The following is an 18,716-nucleotide window of genomic DNA, read 5'->3' as shown; positions in this document are numbered from 1 at the left end:
AGGAATCTTAGTCTATACCTTCAAGAAACAATGTGGCAAAATCTGAGGCCTTGTTTTAGTGCTGTTCTTCCTGAGATTATGGCTCAAGTATGTTCACAGAACAGACTAACAATGTACTCTTATCATTTTATATAACATTATTAATTATTCACTTGAAAAAACGCTCATTACAAATAAGTAACTAAATACAGTAACTAAAGTTGAGAGTCCTGAGGTAAAATTAAAAGAGTGTGACTTAGTTTCATTTCCTCTCAATGCTAATATGATATAAATGATGTGATAAGGAAGACTGACATATTTGTAAGAGGTATAGTTGTAGGTGATGTAACAAATACAATCACTTTAAACATGGTGTGTTTACAGGAGTGGCACTAAATAAATACCCTCTTTCTAAACAGAATATAAACAAACTTTCTTGACTATGTATTTTGGGTTCAAAGTGAAATAGTAATAGTTGAAAAAATATATCTTAATGACTGAAAAAATAGCCACATTGGGACACTAGAGCCCATACTGATAAGCTATGTCATTTCAGATGCAAACAAGTGACAAAGAAGATGAGATGTGCTCTACAGCACAGGCAGAGTCATAAATCAGTGTGCTTCATTTTAGCAAACCATTAACATATTCAGGCTGCCACACATAACTAATGTAATTCCATTTATCAGCCATTAACATTTTTTTTAGATCTCCATAGTTGTATACAGTTCATGATGGGAGTTCTCCCTCAGAAAAGTACTTAAATTTTCCTTCTTCTTTGAGTTGATAAATGCATTTTATTTTTCTCAGTGATTTTTAAATATTCTTATTTAGTAATTTCTGCTGCTTCTTTGTATTTACTACATTGTTAGTTCTGTGAACATTCGAAAAAATTCTTTGTAAGCTACGGGTCAGGTTTCCAGACCAGCATGTTAATGAAGAAACAATGTTGGGAGCACTGCAGATCGTACCATGTTAAGTAACAGCCAAATTCATGAAAAAACAAATGGCTTACAGCCAATGTCTCCTCCATTCAAAAAGACCATAACTTTACTTAGTCCAGAGTACATGATTATATCTTAGATTGCTTGTTTTGAATATCCGTATTCCTTTACATAGCTATTAAAATGCTCATGTCGACGCATTAAGGGAAAGAAAAAGAAGTCAGCGTCTTGCAAGAAGACTGAAGAACTGGAATCTCCCCTCTCTCTCAAATGCACATGCGCGTGCGCACACACACACAAACACACACACACACGCACACACACTCAAGGATATGCTGAGTCATGAGGAAGATCTTCATTAATACCTTTAACTCTGGGAATACTATTTATCACATAGAATTGAACTTTTGAGCACTATAACCTCATGTACTTAGTAACACTGTCACACTTAAGTAGCTGTTTGGTAGTTTTATAAGATTTTAAAACTTGAATAGGTCATAAAGTAGATGTATTTCCTCCAAATATAGCTAAAATTCAAAAAATATATATACTCTTAATTTGAATGTATTTACATTTGCAAGAGGTAAAATGTACATGAATAATATGAACAGTCATTATTAAAACTCATTCCATCTTTAATCACTGCAGATGCTACATATTTTTTCCTATGTGCACAACTGCTGTATGAATTACTACTAGCATTGTAGAGATAACAAATTGAGATTTAGAAAGGTTACGTTACTTATACGCAGTCAAAATGCTAGTACTTGGAGCCCCTGGTAAGTACAAAGTGGATTCCTAGCAACATCTCTAACAGTCCACTCTAAGTCACTCTAATTCTAAGTCATGTGGATGCAGTTACACACAAATTCCCACAGTAGCTTGAAATTTTTTGTTACATGTTAATATCATCTTCTCAAATTTGATTTTGTCTTTCAATTGCCCTTCCTTTGCCTCTTATTTTCAGTGTTCTTTTTTTGTATAGCATATTTCCATTAATCATGATACTTCAAAAGGCTGTGGCTTTGCTTTGCAACGGGCAGTGATATGTATCACCTCTGGTTTCAACATCACTGTAAATACCTTGCAGGTCTCCTGCCTACTCCTGTGACCACTAGGCAGAGTGCTAACATGTCTGTTTCTGCACTTGATTCTTTCCTCCTCTGGCTGTGGCAAGAAGCCAAGTGGAGTATTTGCCTCTTGTCATTTTTAAAGACTGACACTAATAATAACATTCATATGAAGCTTCCTCATTTCAGAAAAGAGAAACCATTTTCCATTGCAGTTTAAATTCAGCAAGTCATAAGGCTCTGAAACAATATCCAGTATTTGCTTTTTGCTTCTTTATTTAGTTGTGGGTACTTTAGGACAAGATATTTATTGCTTATATATTTGTATAAATCAAAGGCATATTGGGAGGAAGGGGCCAGTCTTGCTTTCATTCCCCATCCGTAGGACTTGTGTTTTTACTGTCTCTGAAGTTAAGTACCAGTATAAAGGAAAGTTTGATAAGGAAAATGGACAAAATATTTTTTAAATTGGTAAATATTTCATTAGGAATAATTTCGTAGGCCATTAAGCAAACACAGAAAATTTCCAAAAGGAAAACAATAAATGTAATTTTATCAACTAGAAATATATCAAATTCTTAATAATGGTTATCATGTACTGGTCTTTTATTTTTGATTTGTATATGTGCATTTTCAAAAGTCTGAATAACCTCGCTAAAGCAATATCACATAAATTCTTGTGCATTTGCATATATTTTTTGAACTGATATATATTGTATCTAATATATATTGATTGATTGAGGATGGAACCCAGGGCTTCACACTGAACTACATCCCCAGCCCTTTTCAACTTTTATTTATGTATTTTAATTTTTTAGTTTTTGGTACTCAGGACAGAACTCAGGACCTTGTGCTTGCAAGGCAGGCGTGGTGCCACTGAGCTAAATCCCCGGCCCTCAATTTTTTGAACTTGTTATCCTCTTACCTCAACCTCCCAGAGTGTGGGATAGGAGGCACACACCTAAACTTAACAGTGTTTTTTTTTCTAATGACTCTAGAGGAAGTTGAGAATCTTTTGAAGTTATTTTGCAGGGGTAAGAGAGAAGTTAGGGGGCAGTGCAATTATAAAATTAGGCCAGTGATTGCAGTCTTTTCTGAGTGCAGACAATAAGACAATGCATTTTAAAGAGAGGTGAGAAAAAAAATAATTAAATGGACTACAGAACCTAGGCAGTACAATTTCCACTGACACCATAAATTGGGAGCTCTAGGTAATAGTGATGAAGGTCTACTGCATAAAAATAAGTCTATATTTTAAACGGCTGATGTGATTACCAATAAGATTTAACATATAAGTTAGTACACTGTTTTTACTTGACCTACAACAGACATCACATCAGCTTGAGCCACAAAATTCTTAAGTTTTTGTTTCCTTAGTAAATACATAATAATTCCAAAGACTGAGGTCACTAAGGGCACAATTCAAGCATTTGGCCACTAATAGAACTACATCACTTCAAAAATGTAAGCTAGAGTATAAACAAACAATGACTATAAAGATGAAGAGACTAGTGTTAATCCAGATCTGTCATTTTCTCTGAACAGTCGAGGTTTCTATGTTTGAAGCAGTGAAGCTGTTTGAACTGAGGTTAACAGCTTTGTCTGGGAAGCTTCAGCTGCCCATGCTGATAGCTAGCTAAGAGATGCATCTGGAGTAGGCTGCCGTCCTTTCCCTCTTTCTTTCTTTTTTTTTTTTTTTTCCCCCCCTCTCCTAACCTGTGTCTGTTGCATCTCTAAAAAACAACTAGCACTTAAATGGTTACCTCAGTATCTGCCCACGTGGGAATCCAAATCAACATGTATCGTAATAACTAATCCTGTGCTGAATCCCGCACTACTGCTCCTATTCCAGGCAGAAAAGTGGGCACATATAGAGTCTCAGTTCTTTACACTCAGCCCATGGAATTACACGGAGTAGAGAAAGCCAGTGGGCAAACTGCAGTTGTTAGGACACAGTGAGGACTGCATTCACCCACATCTCCATCTGGAGAAAGTTCCCAACACAGTGTGCCTCTCAGCAGTGTTGCAGTTACAAATAACAGAGCAGGGCCTGGATATTGAGTTTAGTGGATGAAGGGGGTCAGAGATGACCGACTTATGTATTTGTTCTTTCTCTGCCACCTCTAGGGCTGCCATAGCTTGCTAGTTCAAGTCTAGGCAAGATCTAAAATGAGCATTAGGCTAGGGTGGGTGCTTCTGTAACAAAAACAGATCTTTGATTCAGGAAAAGAAACAGAGATAAGAAAACCCAAGGAGATGACTGGAAAGTAGGGAAGTGGCTGTTTTCTTTAGACTAGGCTGAAGGTCCCTATAAAGGGACTGACTCTAGTAAGGGTTCCACTCCATTCACCTCCTGAAACTGTCAAATGAGCTTGCTATAGTCATTCTGAGTTCTGTCTGTGATACACGATGATAGCACTTTCCACTTCTTTTCCCAGAACTATAACTTCCATGGTTCTTGATATAAGGTAACAGAATCTTTGGATTCTGTCCTTGGATAAATATATAGATAAATATATTTTTAAAGTTTCATGTGTAATTTTGACAAAGAAGTGGTAAGGACTATAGAATTGGAATATGAAAACTGTTGATCTGATATGGTATCTCAAGTAACTCCTTAATTGTTTCTTACTTTGTTGTTTATCATAAGAATTCAAGTAAGGGGCTGGAATTTAGCTCAGTGGCACTGTGCCTGCCTCACAAGCACAAGGTCCTGAGTTCGAGCCACAGTACTGCTCAAAAAAACCAAAAAACAAAAAGAATTCAAATCAGACTCCAAAATCCTTACAAATGAATTCCAACCACAAAGGGCACTGTAATCTATGAGCATTGATATCCTCCTGAAAATTAATATATTTTCTGTCACTACGTGGAGTGATCAATTCTTAAGACATAAATTGTACTTCCAATGATATTTACACTTGGCTAAGTATAAGGCATCCAGGAAAAAAACAGTATTTTCATGAGGAAACATGTGGCACATCTACGCGGTAGAGATTCTGACTTGGGGCAAGATGCTTTTCTGTGTTCCTTAGCTCCTGAACTCATGAACTATCCCTGACTGAAGCTAATGTGTATGCAGGAGGAAGATAATCATCTGCAATTATGCCTTAGAGTCTTGAAGCCAATACTTGACTATTACCAGCGCAACCCAATGATTGGTCAGTGACTCAACATCCAGCTGCAGTATTAACTGAAGGCATGATTCATAAATGAGCCTTCTCCCATTATAGCTGGTGACAGAATGCTGGCAGTGGACCCAGTCTTTTAGAGGAAAGTAGATCTTGGCAATCAATCCAGGCCTTAAGAAAAGCTGGTATTTGTGTTTGTGCACACACCACCTGCCCCCAACAGGCACTAGCTGGATGGAACCATGATACAGTATAATGGGAGAGCATCTTGTTCTTCTTATGAGTATTCCAGTATTTTCATTTCTGATTTCAAGGTTAGTGTTTAAGTAAGAGTAAAATGTGTTTGAATCATGGTTCTGTCTGGTCATATGCTCTTCCTTCTCTGAACTTCAGTCAAATGAAAAGAACAATATATTTAAGTTATGAGAAGATTAAATCAAATATTAGATGTAGAGATTGCACTTTGATGGCTGTACCTCATAAATGCTCTCTTCCTTTTTGTTTTAGTGGTGCTGGGGACCAAACCCAGGGCTTCACGTTTTCAAGGCCAACACTGTACCACTGAGCTATATCCCATCTCAAATACCTTCTTAAGTTCAAGTGCACGGATCACACAGGTAAGCCAGAACAAGATTATTTGGCACAAAAATAATAATAAAGGGGTTTTAATCCAAAGTATATGGAGTCAGCCAGGCATGGTGGCTCAGGCCTGTAATCCAAGCACTTGGGAGGCTGAGGCAGGAGGATTGCTGTGAGTTCGAGACCAGCCTGGGCTACATAGTGAGTTCCAGGTCAGTCTCAACTGCACAGTGAGACCCTGTCTCAAAAAACAAAACAAAACAAAACAAAAAACCCAAAGTATATAGAGTTATGTAAACACTGGGCAATGATATTATGGATACAATTTTAGAAAATTTCATTTAGAAGCAAATAAATGCATGGAAGTACATAAGTAATCTAGAAATCATATAAAGGCAAACATTTTATAATCATATTTTTTATCTCCTAATGATAAGTAAAGTGCATGCGCGTGCGCACACAAACACACACACCCACTGGCCTACAGGCTCTGGAAACCTTTTCTTGCCCTCATATAAATGATACTTTCCTTGTCATTTTTGTTTTTTAATGGTTATTAAATTCCATGTAATATTTGCCAGTTTCCTGCTACCCCTTAGTCCCCTGCTGCAAAAGATCTAATCTATTCAGAGGAAGATAATTGCAGAGTTGTTGAGACAGAAAAGAAATCGCTGCATCTTACCGCTGTTGTGCGCCTCCAGCTGTGAGGCAGAGTTGACAGCAACCTTGCATAGAGAACAGTAAAGAAGCCGTTTTGCCTTTTCTTCCTCAGTCTCTGTGGAAGAACATGAGCTATTGCCAGTAGCTGTCGTGGGGCTTTTTTCCACTTTAGAGGTGATCTCAGTTGTCATAACACTGCTTTTGCGGATTTCCACACTTGTCGTCGTGGATATTGCTGGTGTCCCTGTGGTGCTGTCTGCATTCAAAATAACATGGGGGGGAGTGGTATTATCTTTCTCTACTTGGAAATATATCACTAATGTCACATCCACCGATAACATTAGGAGAAATCAGCAGTTTCTCATCAACTATGTATAATCAGTTCATGAGGATATTTACATAGATAACCCCATTCAATTTTATGTTCTGAAATAAAACATTCAGATGATTCCTCAAAATATATGCAAATACAATATTTAAATATTTTATGGGGTAAAGAAGCATACAAAAAATTTCTCTTAGATTGTTACCTCAGAAAAATAATCTTTACAATATATTGCACTTTATATATGTATTTCTTCATAGATGATTTTAAAAAATTTAGAGGGTAAATACATTTAAAAGTTTTCTTTTATCTTTCTGAGTACTAATCTCTCTATTTTCCTTTTATGTTTTTCTTTAAGAAAATAGATACAGATCTTTTGGTATGTGCTTAGGAAAAGAAAGTATAAAACCCCATTGTTCTCATTGCTCTGCCCAGATCCACAGTTGAGAAAACCATTGCTCTCCTCACAAAGAGTTGTACTGCCATGCCCGTTACAAAAATCATCCGCATCAAAAAGAGAGGAACTGTAGTCTGTGTATTTATCCAATTTGTGCTCTGTATCAGAAGACTGAGTGCCAGAAGTTTGAGAGAGAAGTAGATGAAACATGCACAGGCACTGTTCACAAGTAATCCACAGACTAGTCACACCATGTTAATGTCACCTCAAGAGTTTAATGACCAGGAAAGTGCTGATGCCCGCTTTTCACTCTGAGGTCTGATACCAAGTCTGGAGAGATCAACTTTCAAAGCAAACACTTCCGTGTCCTACCTTCCCTTGGGTCCACTTAGCTCTCCTCCCACATAAGCCAGTCACCAGGATTTTGGTGATTTTTTCCATATCCAATAAAGACTTGCCATTTTTCTCTAAATTTATCTCCTATTTACTCTTATTTTTCATCCTTCTGCCTGTTAGCTGGTTCTGAGTTTCTTTTCCCAAATATCTCCAGGCTGCCTTTCTAGCTGAGGCCGCTCTTGGAACTGCTATTCCATGTCACTCGTATGATGCCGTGGTCAGTTTTTATGTCACACTGAAAAGCTCATGACAAATGGATTGGGCTCTGGGTACAAGGGGCAGTGGTCCTCTGGTAATGATGTCTTGTCTGCATAAATATTTACTGTTTATTAGTCATATCACCAAGAGTTGGCTGCAGTACAGGATGTTTACTTTGCTCCAGGTGTATGAGTGAGACTGTGGGATGAGGTTGCTTATTTCTACTTTCCTAAATATATCAGAAATACTAATGTAAGGCGAAATGGCCTCTTATTAAGGGCTGTTCTATAAAAGGATTCATCTGGATCTTGTTTCCTCTGCCTGGCATTTCACACACTTTTAATCACTTAGCTTTAGTGGTTCAAATCAATAAATAGGACTCTTTCTATGGAATGGGAAATGTCTACCAACAACCGTGTTTCTAAAATATCATACTACAAACCAATGTCTCATACATAAAGAAAATAAATAAACTGACTCTTGTCATTGGAATACAAGCTATGATAGAAAAGTGTTGTGACTGTTACACTTCTAAAAATTTATTGCAGTAAAAGACACACTGCCATTAATCCTTCTCAGAGTACTTTCCCATAACTGATCACGCTTATACCATCAGTCCTGTCACTTTTCTCAAACAGTTCTGAAAGTTTTCTTTCACAAGTGTCCTTATTTACACAGCCACGGCTCTCTCAGTGTCCTGGATTGATTCAAAACATTTAACCTTTAAGGTCATTTTAACTTTGGGGAAGAGCCATAAATGCCACAGTGTCAGATCCAATGAGTAAAACGGATAAGGACACACTATAATTTTTCACAAGCCTGCCTTTCCACTGGAAGTCACTCCACAGCACCATTCCTTGTATTTTGATCACTTGAGTAAAGGCACTCATGAAAGAAGACTTCCACAACTGCTCCATACTAGCAAGAACGATGGGTTAAGTGTGAAGTGTGTTGGGGGTATATTTTGAGAAGAACTAATGGCTATGTATGTGTCTTACTGTAATACATTAAAAAAATTAAACAGCCACCATATTTTGATCACCTCTTACACATTTGTTCCACTGAACACTGAGAGGTCCACTTTCTGATACATTTTCACTTGCCTGATAAGGTTCCATTATTAAAGGACCAGGTAATAGACTGAAAATATCTTTGAGGATCTCATGACGGAATACAAAATGATAATTTTAGATGGTCCTAAGTCTGTTCACTGCCCCCGATAAATAAGAAATGACTGTAAGTATGTTTATATGTGCTTGTGAATAAAGAATTGCTAGTTTGCTCACTGGCTTATACACTTAAAATAATTTTATACATTTAAATTTCATTTAATCTTTTATACAAAATTATGAAAATCAGTGAAGGAAATTTCCCAGGATTACATAGGTAGGATAATCAGTCAGGGTGAAATATTTCATGGAATGAGCAAATCAGGGATTTGCTTTACCCCCTCCTCCGTTTCCCTCCTCTCCCCTCCTCTTTGTACTTCTCTTTGTACTGACAATGGAATCCAGAATCTTCCCACTGGGCTATGTCCCAGCCCTTTAAGTTTTTTTATTGTGAGACAGGGTCTTTCTAAGTCATTAGGTTGTCCAGGCTGGATCCTGCCTCAGCCTCCCAGAATGCTGAGGTTATAGGCATGTGTGCTACAATGCCCAGTTTTACATATGGGTTTTTGAAAAAAAAAAAAATGCTGTGAATGATAATCTTGGCCATGACTGACTGTCTAGAATAAGATGACGAACAAACATGGGCTAAAAACCACTAAACTATTCCTATTATCAGATTACTCTACGGGGAGTGACAAACATAAACATAGATATTATCTGAAACTCACTGTGTTCACACAATGAAGCCAGAGTGTGATGCCTTTGGAAATTATTTCATTCAAATCTGCCATGGCACAGATTTCCCTAGTAATAAGCTACTTCTGATAACTTTGTTTTTGCATTGACATGTCTTCATTGGAAAATGGTACATACTATAGGCATTATTAATCCTAAAGTAACTTCCTCACCACAGTGAAATAATTTGTTAATAAGAGTACAGAATGAACAAAACTTTGGATGTTTCAATTTTTGTGACAGTTACATTAGTGTTTCACATGGCACCAGAGGATAACATACATTTATACGAAAAACACCATAAATAGACATCAGACTTTCTATGCCTAGGACTTAGCAAAATATTAACATCTTTTTAGGCAAGTTCATTCCTTAAAACAAAGTTAGAGGGGGGCTGGGGATTTAGCTCAGTGGTTCTGCTGCCTGCCTAGCAAGCACAAGATCCTGAATTCAATCCCTGGTACCAAAAAATAAAATAAAATAAAATAAAATAAAATAAAATAAAATAAATAAAAACAAAGAGGAATGAATATAAAAATGCTTAACTTGCCACACTTATTTTGTGGCATATGTCTGGCCACACAGCTGAGCATAGATACATTATTTTATAAGTATGCAGGTAATTTAAAAGAAATTCAAGGGTATATTTCTCATTTTAAATTTAATATATAGATCTTGCCTCCATTAAGCTAGTATTATTATTTATTTATAAGAAGACATGGATTTTCATCTCTGTTTTATCTGTGATAAAGGGGACTTTGTAAAATAAAACATTAAGGTAAATATATTTTAATATTTTCTTATTCAAAGAAATAAGTTATTCTACACATACAGCAAAGAGATATTCCTTAACATGGTACATTAAATTAAAATTATATATAATTATTACCTACTCATTGTACTAGGGATTGAACTTGGGACCTCTGGCTTGCCAGGCAGGCAGCAGAGCCACTGAGCTAAATTTCTGGCACTTGAAACAGAACTTTAAATTGATGATCATATTAACAACATAGGTATGAATTACCTCCATGGCCTTCCTACCCCAAATCCATAACCCTTCTCTAGCCATGACAAAAACACTTTAAAAACTCTTAAATTTAAGGGCAATCTACCAAATTCCTGGCCAGTGCTCCTCAAAACTGGCAAGGAAAGTCTGAGAAATTGTCACATTGTAGAAGAAACTAGAGAGACATGACAACTAAATGTAATGTAGGACACCTCATGGAAATCCCCAGCCCTGGAATCCTTAGGAAAGGGGAAAAAAGGGACATTTTGGCAAAAAAGAAATCTGAATGATTGCACTTTAGTTTCATTATATGTGTCAAATGTACTAGAACAATGCAAAATGCTAAGAATAAGGGAAATTAGGTGACTTGGATATGGGAACTGTCATATTCTTATATTTTTTAAGCTCTACTCTAACACTAAAATTTATTAAATTTAAGAAAAATGTAATTAGAACTAGTAAAATAAATAGTGTATCATTCCAGTTACTTTATAGAATCACAGAAGAGATCTCAGTGTTTTTTTTCTAATTTCACTTTCTTGATTTTTAGATGGGAAAGTTTCAGGAAATTTCTCAAGGTCACAAAGTACTGTACATTACGAACTAGGTCTTGGCATTTGCACAGCCCAATTTCCAATCTAGAGCTTGCTAACTAACACTGCAGTGATCCATGTACTCAAAATTCATTCCATCAACATTTGTTAAGCAGAAGATCTGTGCTAAGTTCTCTGCTAAGCCACTGGGGATAAGCAGCCCCATGAACATAGATCATATACTTAATGGCAAAATAGTTTAGAGATATCACATAATAATTTGAAATAATAATCATAACCTCAATCCTTAATTTTTTTGCTCATTATTATATTCTTGTACTAATACTTTACATGAACTAGGCACACAAATATTTACTGAAAGAAACCAACAAATACATGATCTTAACAAGTCAGAATTATAAAAGAATTTTCAAAGCATTTATAGGTATTCACTCATTTAATCCTTGAAAAACTCAAAAAAAAATCCCTATCATTTTTATCTTCATCTTTGATGAGAAATATAGGCAGAGAGAAATTTGGGGATGGGTACAGTGCCAAAAACTTAGCAGTGACACAATGATTTCAATTCACTCTATTTCAGTTACACATGCTTTTCATTATTCTTATCGATAAAATCTAGATTATCTTGAAGAGAATTTGAGTGAGTCGTAACTTATTATGCATGTTGAATGATAATGTCTTAAGCATTTGATGTGAAAAGAAACTAACCATGGCCTGAACTAGAGTCAGTTTTGTATCTTTAATCATCTACTTATGCTTCCTGCAGAACGGTCAGAATAAACCTCAGCCTTCCTTCACTGCATCTTTTTTCTCTCCAAAAGATGAGACAGTAGGATAATGATTGACTTTTTTCAGTGTTTTCCAAAGGCTGATTCAGATTTCTTTGCACTATTCAACCAGTGACACTAGGAAAAATATATGCGACAGGGATTTGGAAATAATGGGTGAGATTCGGCAGGAAGAAAATGGTCTGAGGTGGTTTAGGTTTGTATTTCTGTGCCATTTTCTGCCAGTGCCGTGTAGCAAATATTCATTATTGCAACTGTAACTATTTGGCTTTGGTATCAAAACAGATTGCTAATACTTTGTGGAATGGAGTTTAGTTGAGAATGAAAGGAAACATGTCAGTATTCATGGTGGCCCAAATGTGATCCACATCTTGTATAAAAACACTGTACATACTTTTTAAAAATCCATAGAGCATGGGAGGGATTCCAGAAAATATCAACAACCTGAATTCTGTATAATAAAATACAGCAGCCAAGTTCCATGGTCTGGGTAAAAAATTATTTGGATTATAAACTTATAACCCAAATGGGAAAACCATACCTGAGTTATTCCATTTTCCTACCAGGTAAGAGGGTTTAATGTTATGACCCGAAATTCTCATCATGTTTTCTCGTAGATTGAAGATCCAGAATTATATCTGATTTATTTCCTTTCCCTGGGAGAATTCAAGTCTCTCTCTTACAGCTGCTTCCTCTTAAATATGCTTACACACTGAAGTTTAAAAGATGCTTAATGACAAAAGAAAACCCACCCATGTTTTTAGAAATTATTAACGTGGTTTATTTATTATCGGTTTTGTTTGATTTAACTAACATTTAGTGAGCACAGTGCCACACACTTAGCCCCAGGCAGGAATGGACCTGGCAGTAGGCTCTGCTTTATATTTATGAGAGATCCACATCCACACATCACAAGTTGCTGAAACAAAATTCCTCTATTACTGCATTTTTTTGGTTTTGTAAAAAAGACAAGGTGTAGCCAATTGAGTAAAAATGGAAATTAAGGGAAAAGGATGTCAGAATGGAACTGGGTGCCCTAAAAGTACAGAGAGCAAGAGTTCACAAGTGTGTGTGCATGCATGTGTGTGTGCACACGCATGTGGATCTGTGTTTTGCAGACGTGGCTACTTGTGTATCTAAATATGAGAGGAGGGAGAGAGAGAGGGAAAAAGTGAATTTGTGTGTGTGTTGACAGGTCAGAGAAAAATCATAGCTTATACTATATCTGGAATCAAACAAAGAATGGTTGCTTTTATACAAATTTGGCAAAGGTATTCCAAATCATCAAAATAAAATCACTCATATTTCACAGTTGTAGGATGTACTTCAATCTGCCTGAAAATCCTGAGTCCACAAAATGAGGCTGGAGAGAAAACAAGCACACCCTTCCACCTGTGGTCTACTGGATTTGGGTGAGTTCAGTCTTCACTCTGTACTCTTGGCTTTGTACCCCACTTCTCTGTTCCTACAGATTGGATTTGCTACTCAATGGGGCTCAGAAATAACTCAGGTGAGGAGATTCTTTATTCTGCATGTCTTAAGGATGATCCCTGGGGAAGAGACTGTGGGACTGTTGGGTAAAACTTGATAAATATTTCAATGCATATGGTTTCCATTTATACTCTTGTCCCGGCCTTGAAAATTTTTGGTGTGTGTCTGATTGAACATCATCCTGTGTCAAATCCTTTGTTAATCACTGGAGGAAAAGAAAATGCAGCATATCTTTTATGCAAAACAGTAACAGAGCTGTAATAAGGTAACAGTAGAGGGAACGAATGGATTCACTCTTTGAGGAGGAGGTGTTACTAGAACATATTTGAAAACTGAGAGATGTAGTTCAAAGTATGATTTAATTATGTTTCTAATGGTTGTGACTTGGAAGTGCCATGCAAAAAGTGATCTCATAACTTCTAATTAAATGATTAATTTTGTCCCATAGTGATTTGTGTGAAACTTTTAATATTTAAAGGAATCATGAGAACAACTATTTTTGCTTTTGCAACAGTAAATCAGATTCCCAAATCTTGTATGTTAGAAAATGTAGAGGGAAGGAATTTTTTAAATTTACCGAGAACAACAACAAAAAAATCTGCCAACCTTGCAACTTTCAAGATACTTTTCAAAGCTGCCTAATTGATGTTCTGTTCGAGGCAGTTACACCAAAACTTTATCTGTACAAAGAAATAATGGATTTTAGAACATAAATTATTATAATGCAGACGTATCTAAGATGGCATCTAATAAAAAAGAAAGTTGATGCTGGGCGTGGTGGTGCATGCCTGTAATTCCAGCACTTGGAAGGCTGAGGCAGGAGGATCACTGTGAGATCGAGACCAGCCTGGACTACATAGTGAGTTCCAGGTCAGCCTCAACTGCATAGAGAGACCCTGTCTCAAAAAAACCAAAAAAGAAAGTTGCAACTATTGGATTTTCCCTTGGAGACATGGGACCAATTAATTTCATAAGAGTTGGCCATTTTCCAGAATTGCTAGAGTAATATTATAAATTATCTTATATAACTTTCATTTTCAGGATATCTATCCATAATTTAGGCCATTCCTATCACTCACTCAAATTCTAAGGTGAGCAGACTACTGAATCGGGCATACCTAAGGAAGTGTTGGTGCTTATGAGTAGGTCAAAGAAGGTTGACTTGGTCTGACAACTGGCAATGGAGTAACTGAAAGGTACACCACATGAGAATTATGTCAAGCAGAAGGGAAAAGCTGAGATTAGAGACCCAGGTCTTACAGTGAGGTCTAGTCCTTTCTTCCCTTGGGGAGGACCCGAGGTAGTTGGCCAACCAAAGCTCAGTTCTACATCACGTCTTCAAACCCTGTATTTTAGAAATGCTCTTGGCCTCAGACAGGATTTGTACTATGAACTGGGATTTAACTAAGTAATAGCAGGTATACTCTCATAGACCATGGTCCTATTCCCTTAAAAAAAAAAAAAAAAAAACATTATCAGAAGAGGATAAAGATACAAATAAGTAAGTAAACTGCAATGACAGTGTTAGATACGGTTTTACCAGCTGCTTTGACTATTACTTGGGTAAAGTCCAAGACTATGTTTCATGTAGAATTACAAGAGTTTAAATTTTTCCATCTTTGCATGTGTATGTTTTAAAATTTGAATTGGCCAAAATCTTTTGTACTGTATGCGAGATATGGGTTGCTAGTTTTGAAAGGTACTCTGGGCCACTGCCTAGCTCTCTAACACTGCTCATTTTCACAATGTATAAAGAATGGATCACAGAGCTTGACTGGGGGGCTCTTGTGCAGAATTCCAAGAGAGGCACACTTATTAGCGTCAGGAAAAATAAAGCAGAATTTTTAATCTCTCAGGTAATTTGCCTTCTCCTCTTTCTTTCGAATCCATAGAAAAGGACACATTCCAGGACGAAAGGCTTAGCGTATCTGTTCAGAGATATTTTGGTTAGTAACAGACACTTTAGCACTCCATACGTATCTTTAATTTCTTAAAGATAGTGGAGTTCAGTATATCAGTATACCTCGTAACATAGAATAGCATATGCTCGGTAAGTGGTAATTGATAAAAATAAGACAGTGTTGGTATCAAATTTGTTCTGTTATGCATTTGTCATTCTTTCAAAAGTTGGTGGGCTGGGGATTTGTGCCTGCCTTGCAAGGGACCTGAGTTTAATCCGCAGTACCAACAACAACAACAACAACAACAACAACAACAAATTTTGCGGTCATATCCCTGTAAGGGACTAGACTGAAAAATGGCATACTAATGCAAATAGTGCATCTTTGACTTCCAAAACTAAAATTTCATCCTCATTCATTTTCTTATATTGAAAACACTGTTCCCTTTGGTCTTTTCTCTGTGCTCTTTTGGCTCTCTGATATCCATGGTATTGCAGACTTTCATGAATCAAACACAGTTCTGGTACTACAAACTAGTAATCCTGAAACATTCCTGTGTATCAGATCACCTGAGGGGTTAGACAAACAGACTCGGAGTCCTACTACTAAGGTCTAGGAGTCAGTAGGGATTGTGAGAGGCCTGAATATCTTCATTTCTAACAAGTTCCCAAATATTGCTGATGCAGCTGCTGGTGTTTGAACCGTACCTTACCATCCACTGAGAGATTGAACCATTATTTCCAATTTCGATCAACCAGTTTCAGATGTAAAGTTAATATCAAATAAACAGGAAGTCACGAATGTAAGAAAGAGCAAGTGCGGGTTAAGGACCAGTGTGTCCTCGTTTGCTTTTGACTGGGGAAGCCCCTAGGACTTCCTATGATAAAACAAGATTGTCTGAGGCTAGCCTGGGCAAACTGGTCTCCCTAAGAGGCAGATTTGGGAAAAGTGGGGAACAATTTCTAAAAATGAATACAATATGTTTTAAATAACACCAGGCAAATCTTTTTGTGAGATGCAGTTTTTTGAGATACATGCAATAAGTGAGGAAAGATGGAGACACACACACAGATCTTTACTACAGAGATAAGTAGCTGGAAGCCTCATTCATTTGTCGTTAATTGAGCAGTTAAACCAACACTTTTTTTTTTGTTTTTGTAAGAATAGTATTTCTTTCCCTAACTTAGATTATATGTGTTTCTAAGGGAATCTTTTTTTTTTTTTTTTAATTTTCTTCACAGAGGTCCTCTCTAAAGCTCTGATTAACTTATTTTGGATTAGTTTACCTTTGGAAAAGATAATCAGAAAGTACAACTGCTAGGTTTTGGTTTAACTGAGCAGTTGGGCTGTCTTACAGTGGATAAGCACCGAAACAAATGGGTGCATTTTATCAGAATCTGTGGTGGTATTTTTAATAAATACTACAAAATACAAAGGAAAAGGAAGAAGCGATATATTCCAAAGGTATTTTAAATGACTTGGATGCCTAGATAAGGAGTTTGCTTTTTTGGCTCCTAATACAGATGTTTCCCCCCCCTCTTGTAAGACAGAAGAAAAAAATCTTTCGAGATCTATGACCAGTAGCTCCTGTGTTCTAAAAACTTGCAGAGGAGAAAAAAAATTACTGCATGCTGCAGTTACAGTTCCTGCTGCAAAAAGGAGAATACCTTGCGTCTTTCCATTATTTTTAACTTAAGAATTATGACATGATAAATCATGTCATGAAAGATCTTACTAATTGAAATATCTTGCGTTCTGACTAGTGAATTTGGAATGTGGAGCCAGTCACACCATAAATGCTTCATCTAGAATCCTATTAGGCAGACTGTATAATAAAAAATAAAATAATAATTGCTAGCCTAGTTTTTTATATGATAGAGCTGTCTTAAAGGTAAGAAAACAAGCTTTCACAATGGAAGACACAATGATGAAATATTTAAAAGGGATATAATTTAGAACATTACCCCATCTGGTCTCAGTCATTTCATTGTATGTGTAAGAATTACTTAGGGTTTTTTTTTTATTACAATGTCAGTGTTTCGTAGAAAACATTGTAATTACCAAAAAGATACCATGATGCAATTAGTAAGCCCTTGCCACATCCCATCTAGATCAGATATCTAGGTGAGATGACTTTTTTCAATTGAGGGAACTAGGAAAAAAGTTTCCAGGGAGTCAGCTCCACCTGACAAACAATGGCAAGACTTGCAAAGATGAAGGGAATGCAGAAAAAGAAAATGTCTTTACAGAAATCAAGAAAACATTTTTTTAACTAAAAAATTTCCAAAAACTGCGGAGCTTCCTTTTTCCACTGTAAGCAGGGTTATTATAAGAAACACTACTAGTTATTTTACTTGTAATAGCAAATTGTTTTCCTATAATACAACTACTCGATAGAATATCTGTCTCCCAATAGTTGTTTCTATGTTGTGTTAACATAATTTAGCCAAACTGATTTTTAAGAGTTGGGGGACAAATAAAAATTACAGTAAGCAAATCAAAGTAGAATAGGAAAAATAAAAATTCTATTCAGTGATTATTGAAAGACTGGCTGCTACAAGATTGATAGAACTGCTTGTACAATAATAAAATTCTGGAACAAAAGCCCTTTTCTCCAGCAAAACCAAGAGAAACCTGTTTCTAAAATGTTAAGATTATCTACAGAAACCATATAAAGCAGGTTATCATAAAACTCCAGGTATACGTTATCTTTCCTATTATTCTTATAAATTATCACAGAGTTTCAGAAATTCCAAACTACAGCAGATTGCCGTTTGCACAAAAATTCATCGTACTATATTTTTCTTTTTACTTTTTAGAATATATTCATTGCAACTATATCAGCATTTCCCAAAAACACTACATGAAATATTTTTTAAAATCAATCTTTTTTTTTTTTCTAAATGAAGAGAAAAACTTTTTTGACTTTTTTTTCAGCCTTGATTTAAAAGACCATTTCTTTTGACAGTAATTGGGTTCAAACCCAATTGCTTATTCTGAGTATATTAAAACAAAAGGACTTCTGGATTAGCTCTATCAACAACATTCAATTGAACATTTTACTATAAACACATTTTAAAGGTACAGCTATTTCAGTAAGGAATGGTCTGTCTGAGAAGTAATTTTAATGGAAATTTTTCTGTGAAATTGCCAGCACTTGCCATTCTTTAAAATGCTAAATATTTTTCCTAGCCACAAAAGGCACGAAATCTGGTCCCGGATGACCGACCTGTGAAGGAATGCTGAACCTTCCCCTTCACTTCACCTGCCGAGATCTTATTTCATGAATCAACTAAGGGTATCATAATCTGATATCTGAGAGGAAGAGAAGTTTTGAATTTTCATCATTAACTTAGATAAAATAACATTTAAAGTATGAGTAATATAACCTGTACATTTTTAAATAGAATTATTATATTTAGACACCCATATTGTATGTATTTTTAATTGCCA

At 36.1% G+C, this 18,716-nt stretch overlaps 1 protein-coding gene and 1 long non-coding RNA gene across 9 annotated transcripts in view; one reads left to right on the top strand and one right to left on the bottom strand.

Annotated features, from left to right (window-relative positions):
• Positions 1-18,716, bottom strand: part of Znf385d (zinc finger protein 385D) — an 867,824-nt gene that overhangs the window by 7,097 nt on the left and 842,011 nt on the right. For all 8 annotated transcript variants that reach the window (XM_033756963.1, XM_010622432.3, XM_010622451.3 and 5 more), the window contains one exon: positions 6,386-6,619. In XM_033756963.1, the coding sequence (XP_033612854.1) occupies positions 6,386-6,619 (234 nt within the window). The remainder of the gene's footprint in view (positions 1-6,385; positions 6,620-18,716) is intronic.
• The window catches only part of LOC104861087, a 53,732-nt gene continuing 40,602 nt past the window's right edge, over positions 5,587-18,716 (top strand). The window contains exons 1-2 of the long non-coding RNA XR_779901.3: positions 5,587-5,741; positions 13,184-13,283. This is a non-coding gene — a long non-coding RNA (uncharacterized LOC104861087). The remainder of the gene's footprint in view (positions 5,742-13,183; positions 13,284-18,716) is intronic.

The sequence above is a fragment of the Fukomys damarensis genome, unplaced genomic scaffold, assembly GCF_012274545.1.
Source record: "Fukomys damarensis isolate Sample0158 unplaced genomic scaffold, DMR_v1.0_HiC HiC_scaffold_28, whole genome shotgun sequence".
Classification (NCBI taxonomy): domain Eukaryota; kingdom Metazoa; phylum Chordata; class Mammalia; order Rodentia; family Bathyergidae; genus Fukomys; species Fukomys damarensis.
Note: the sequence above shows the minus strand (reverse complement) of the source record. Positions and strands in the feature narration are given on the sequence as shown.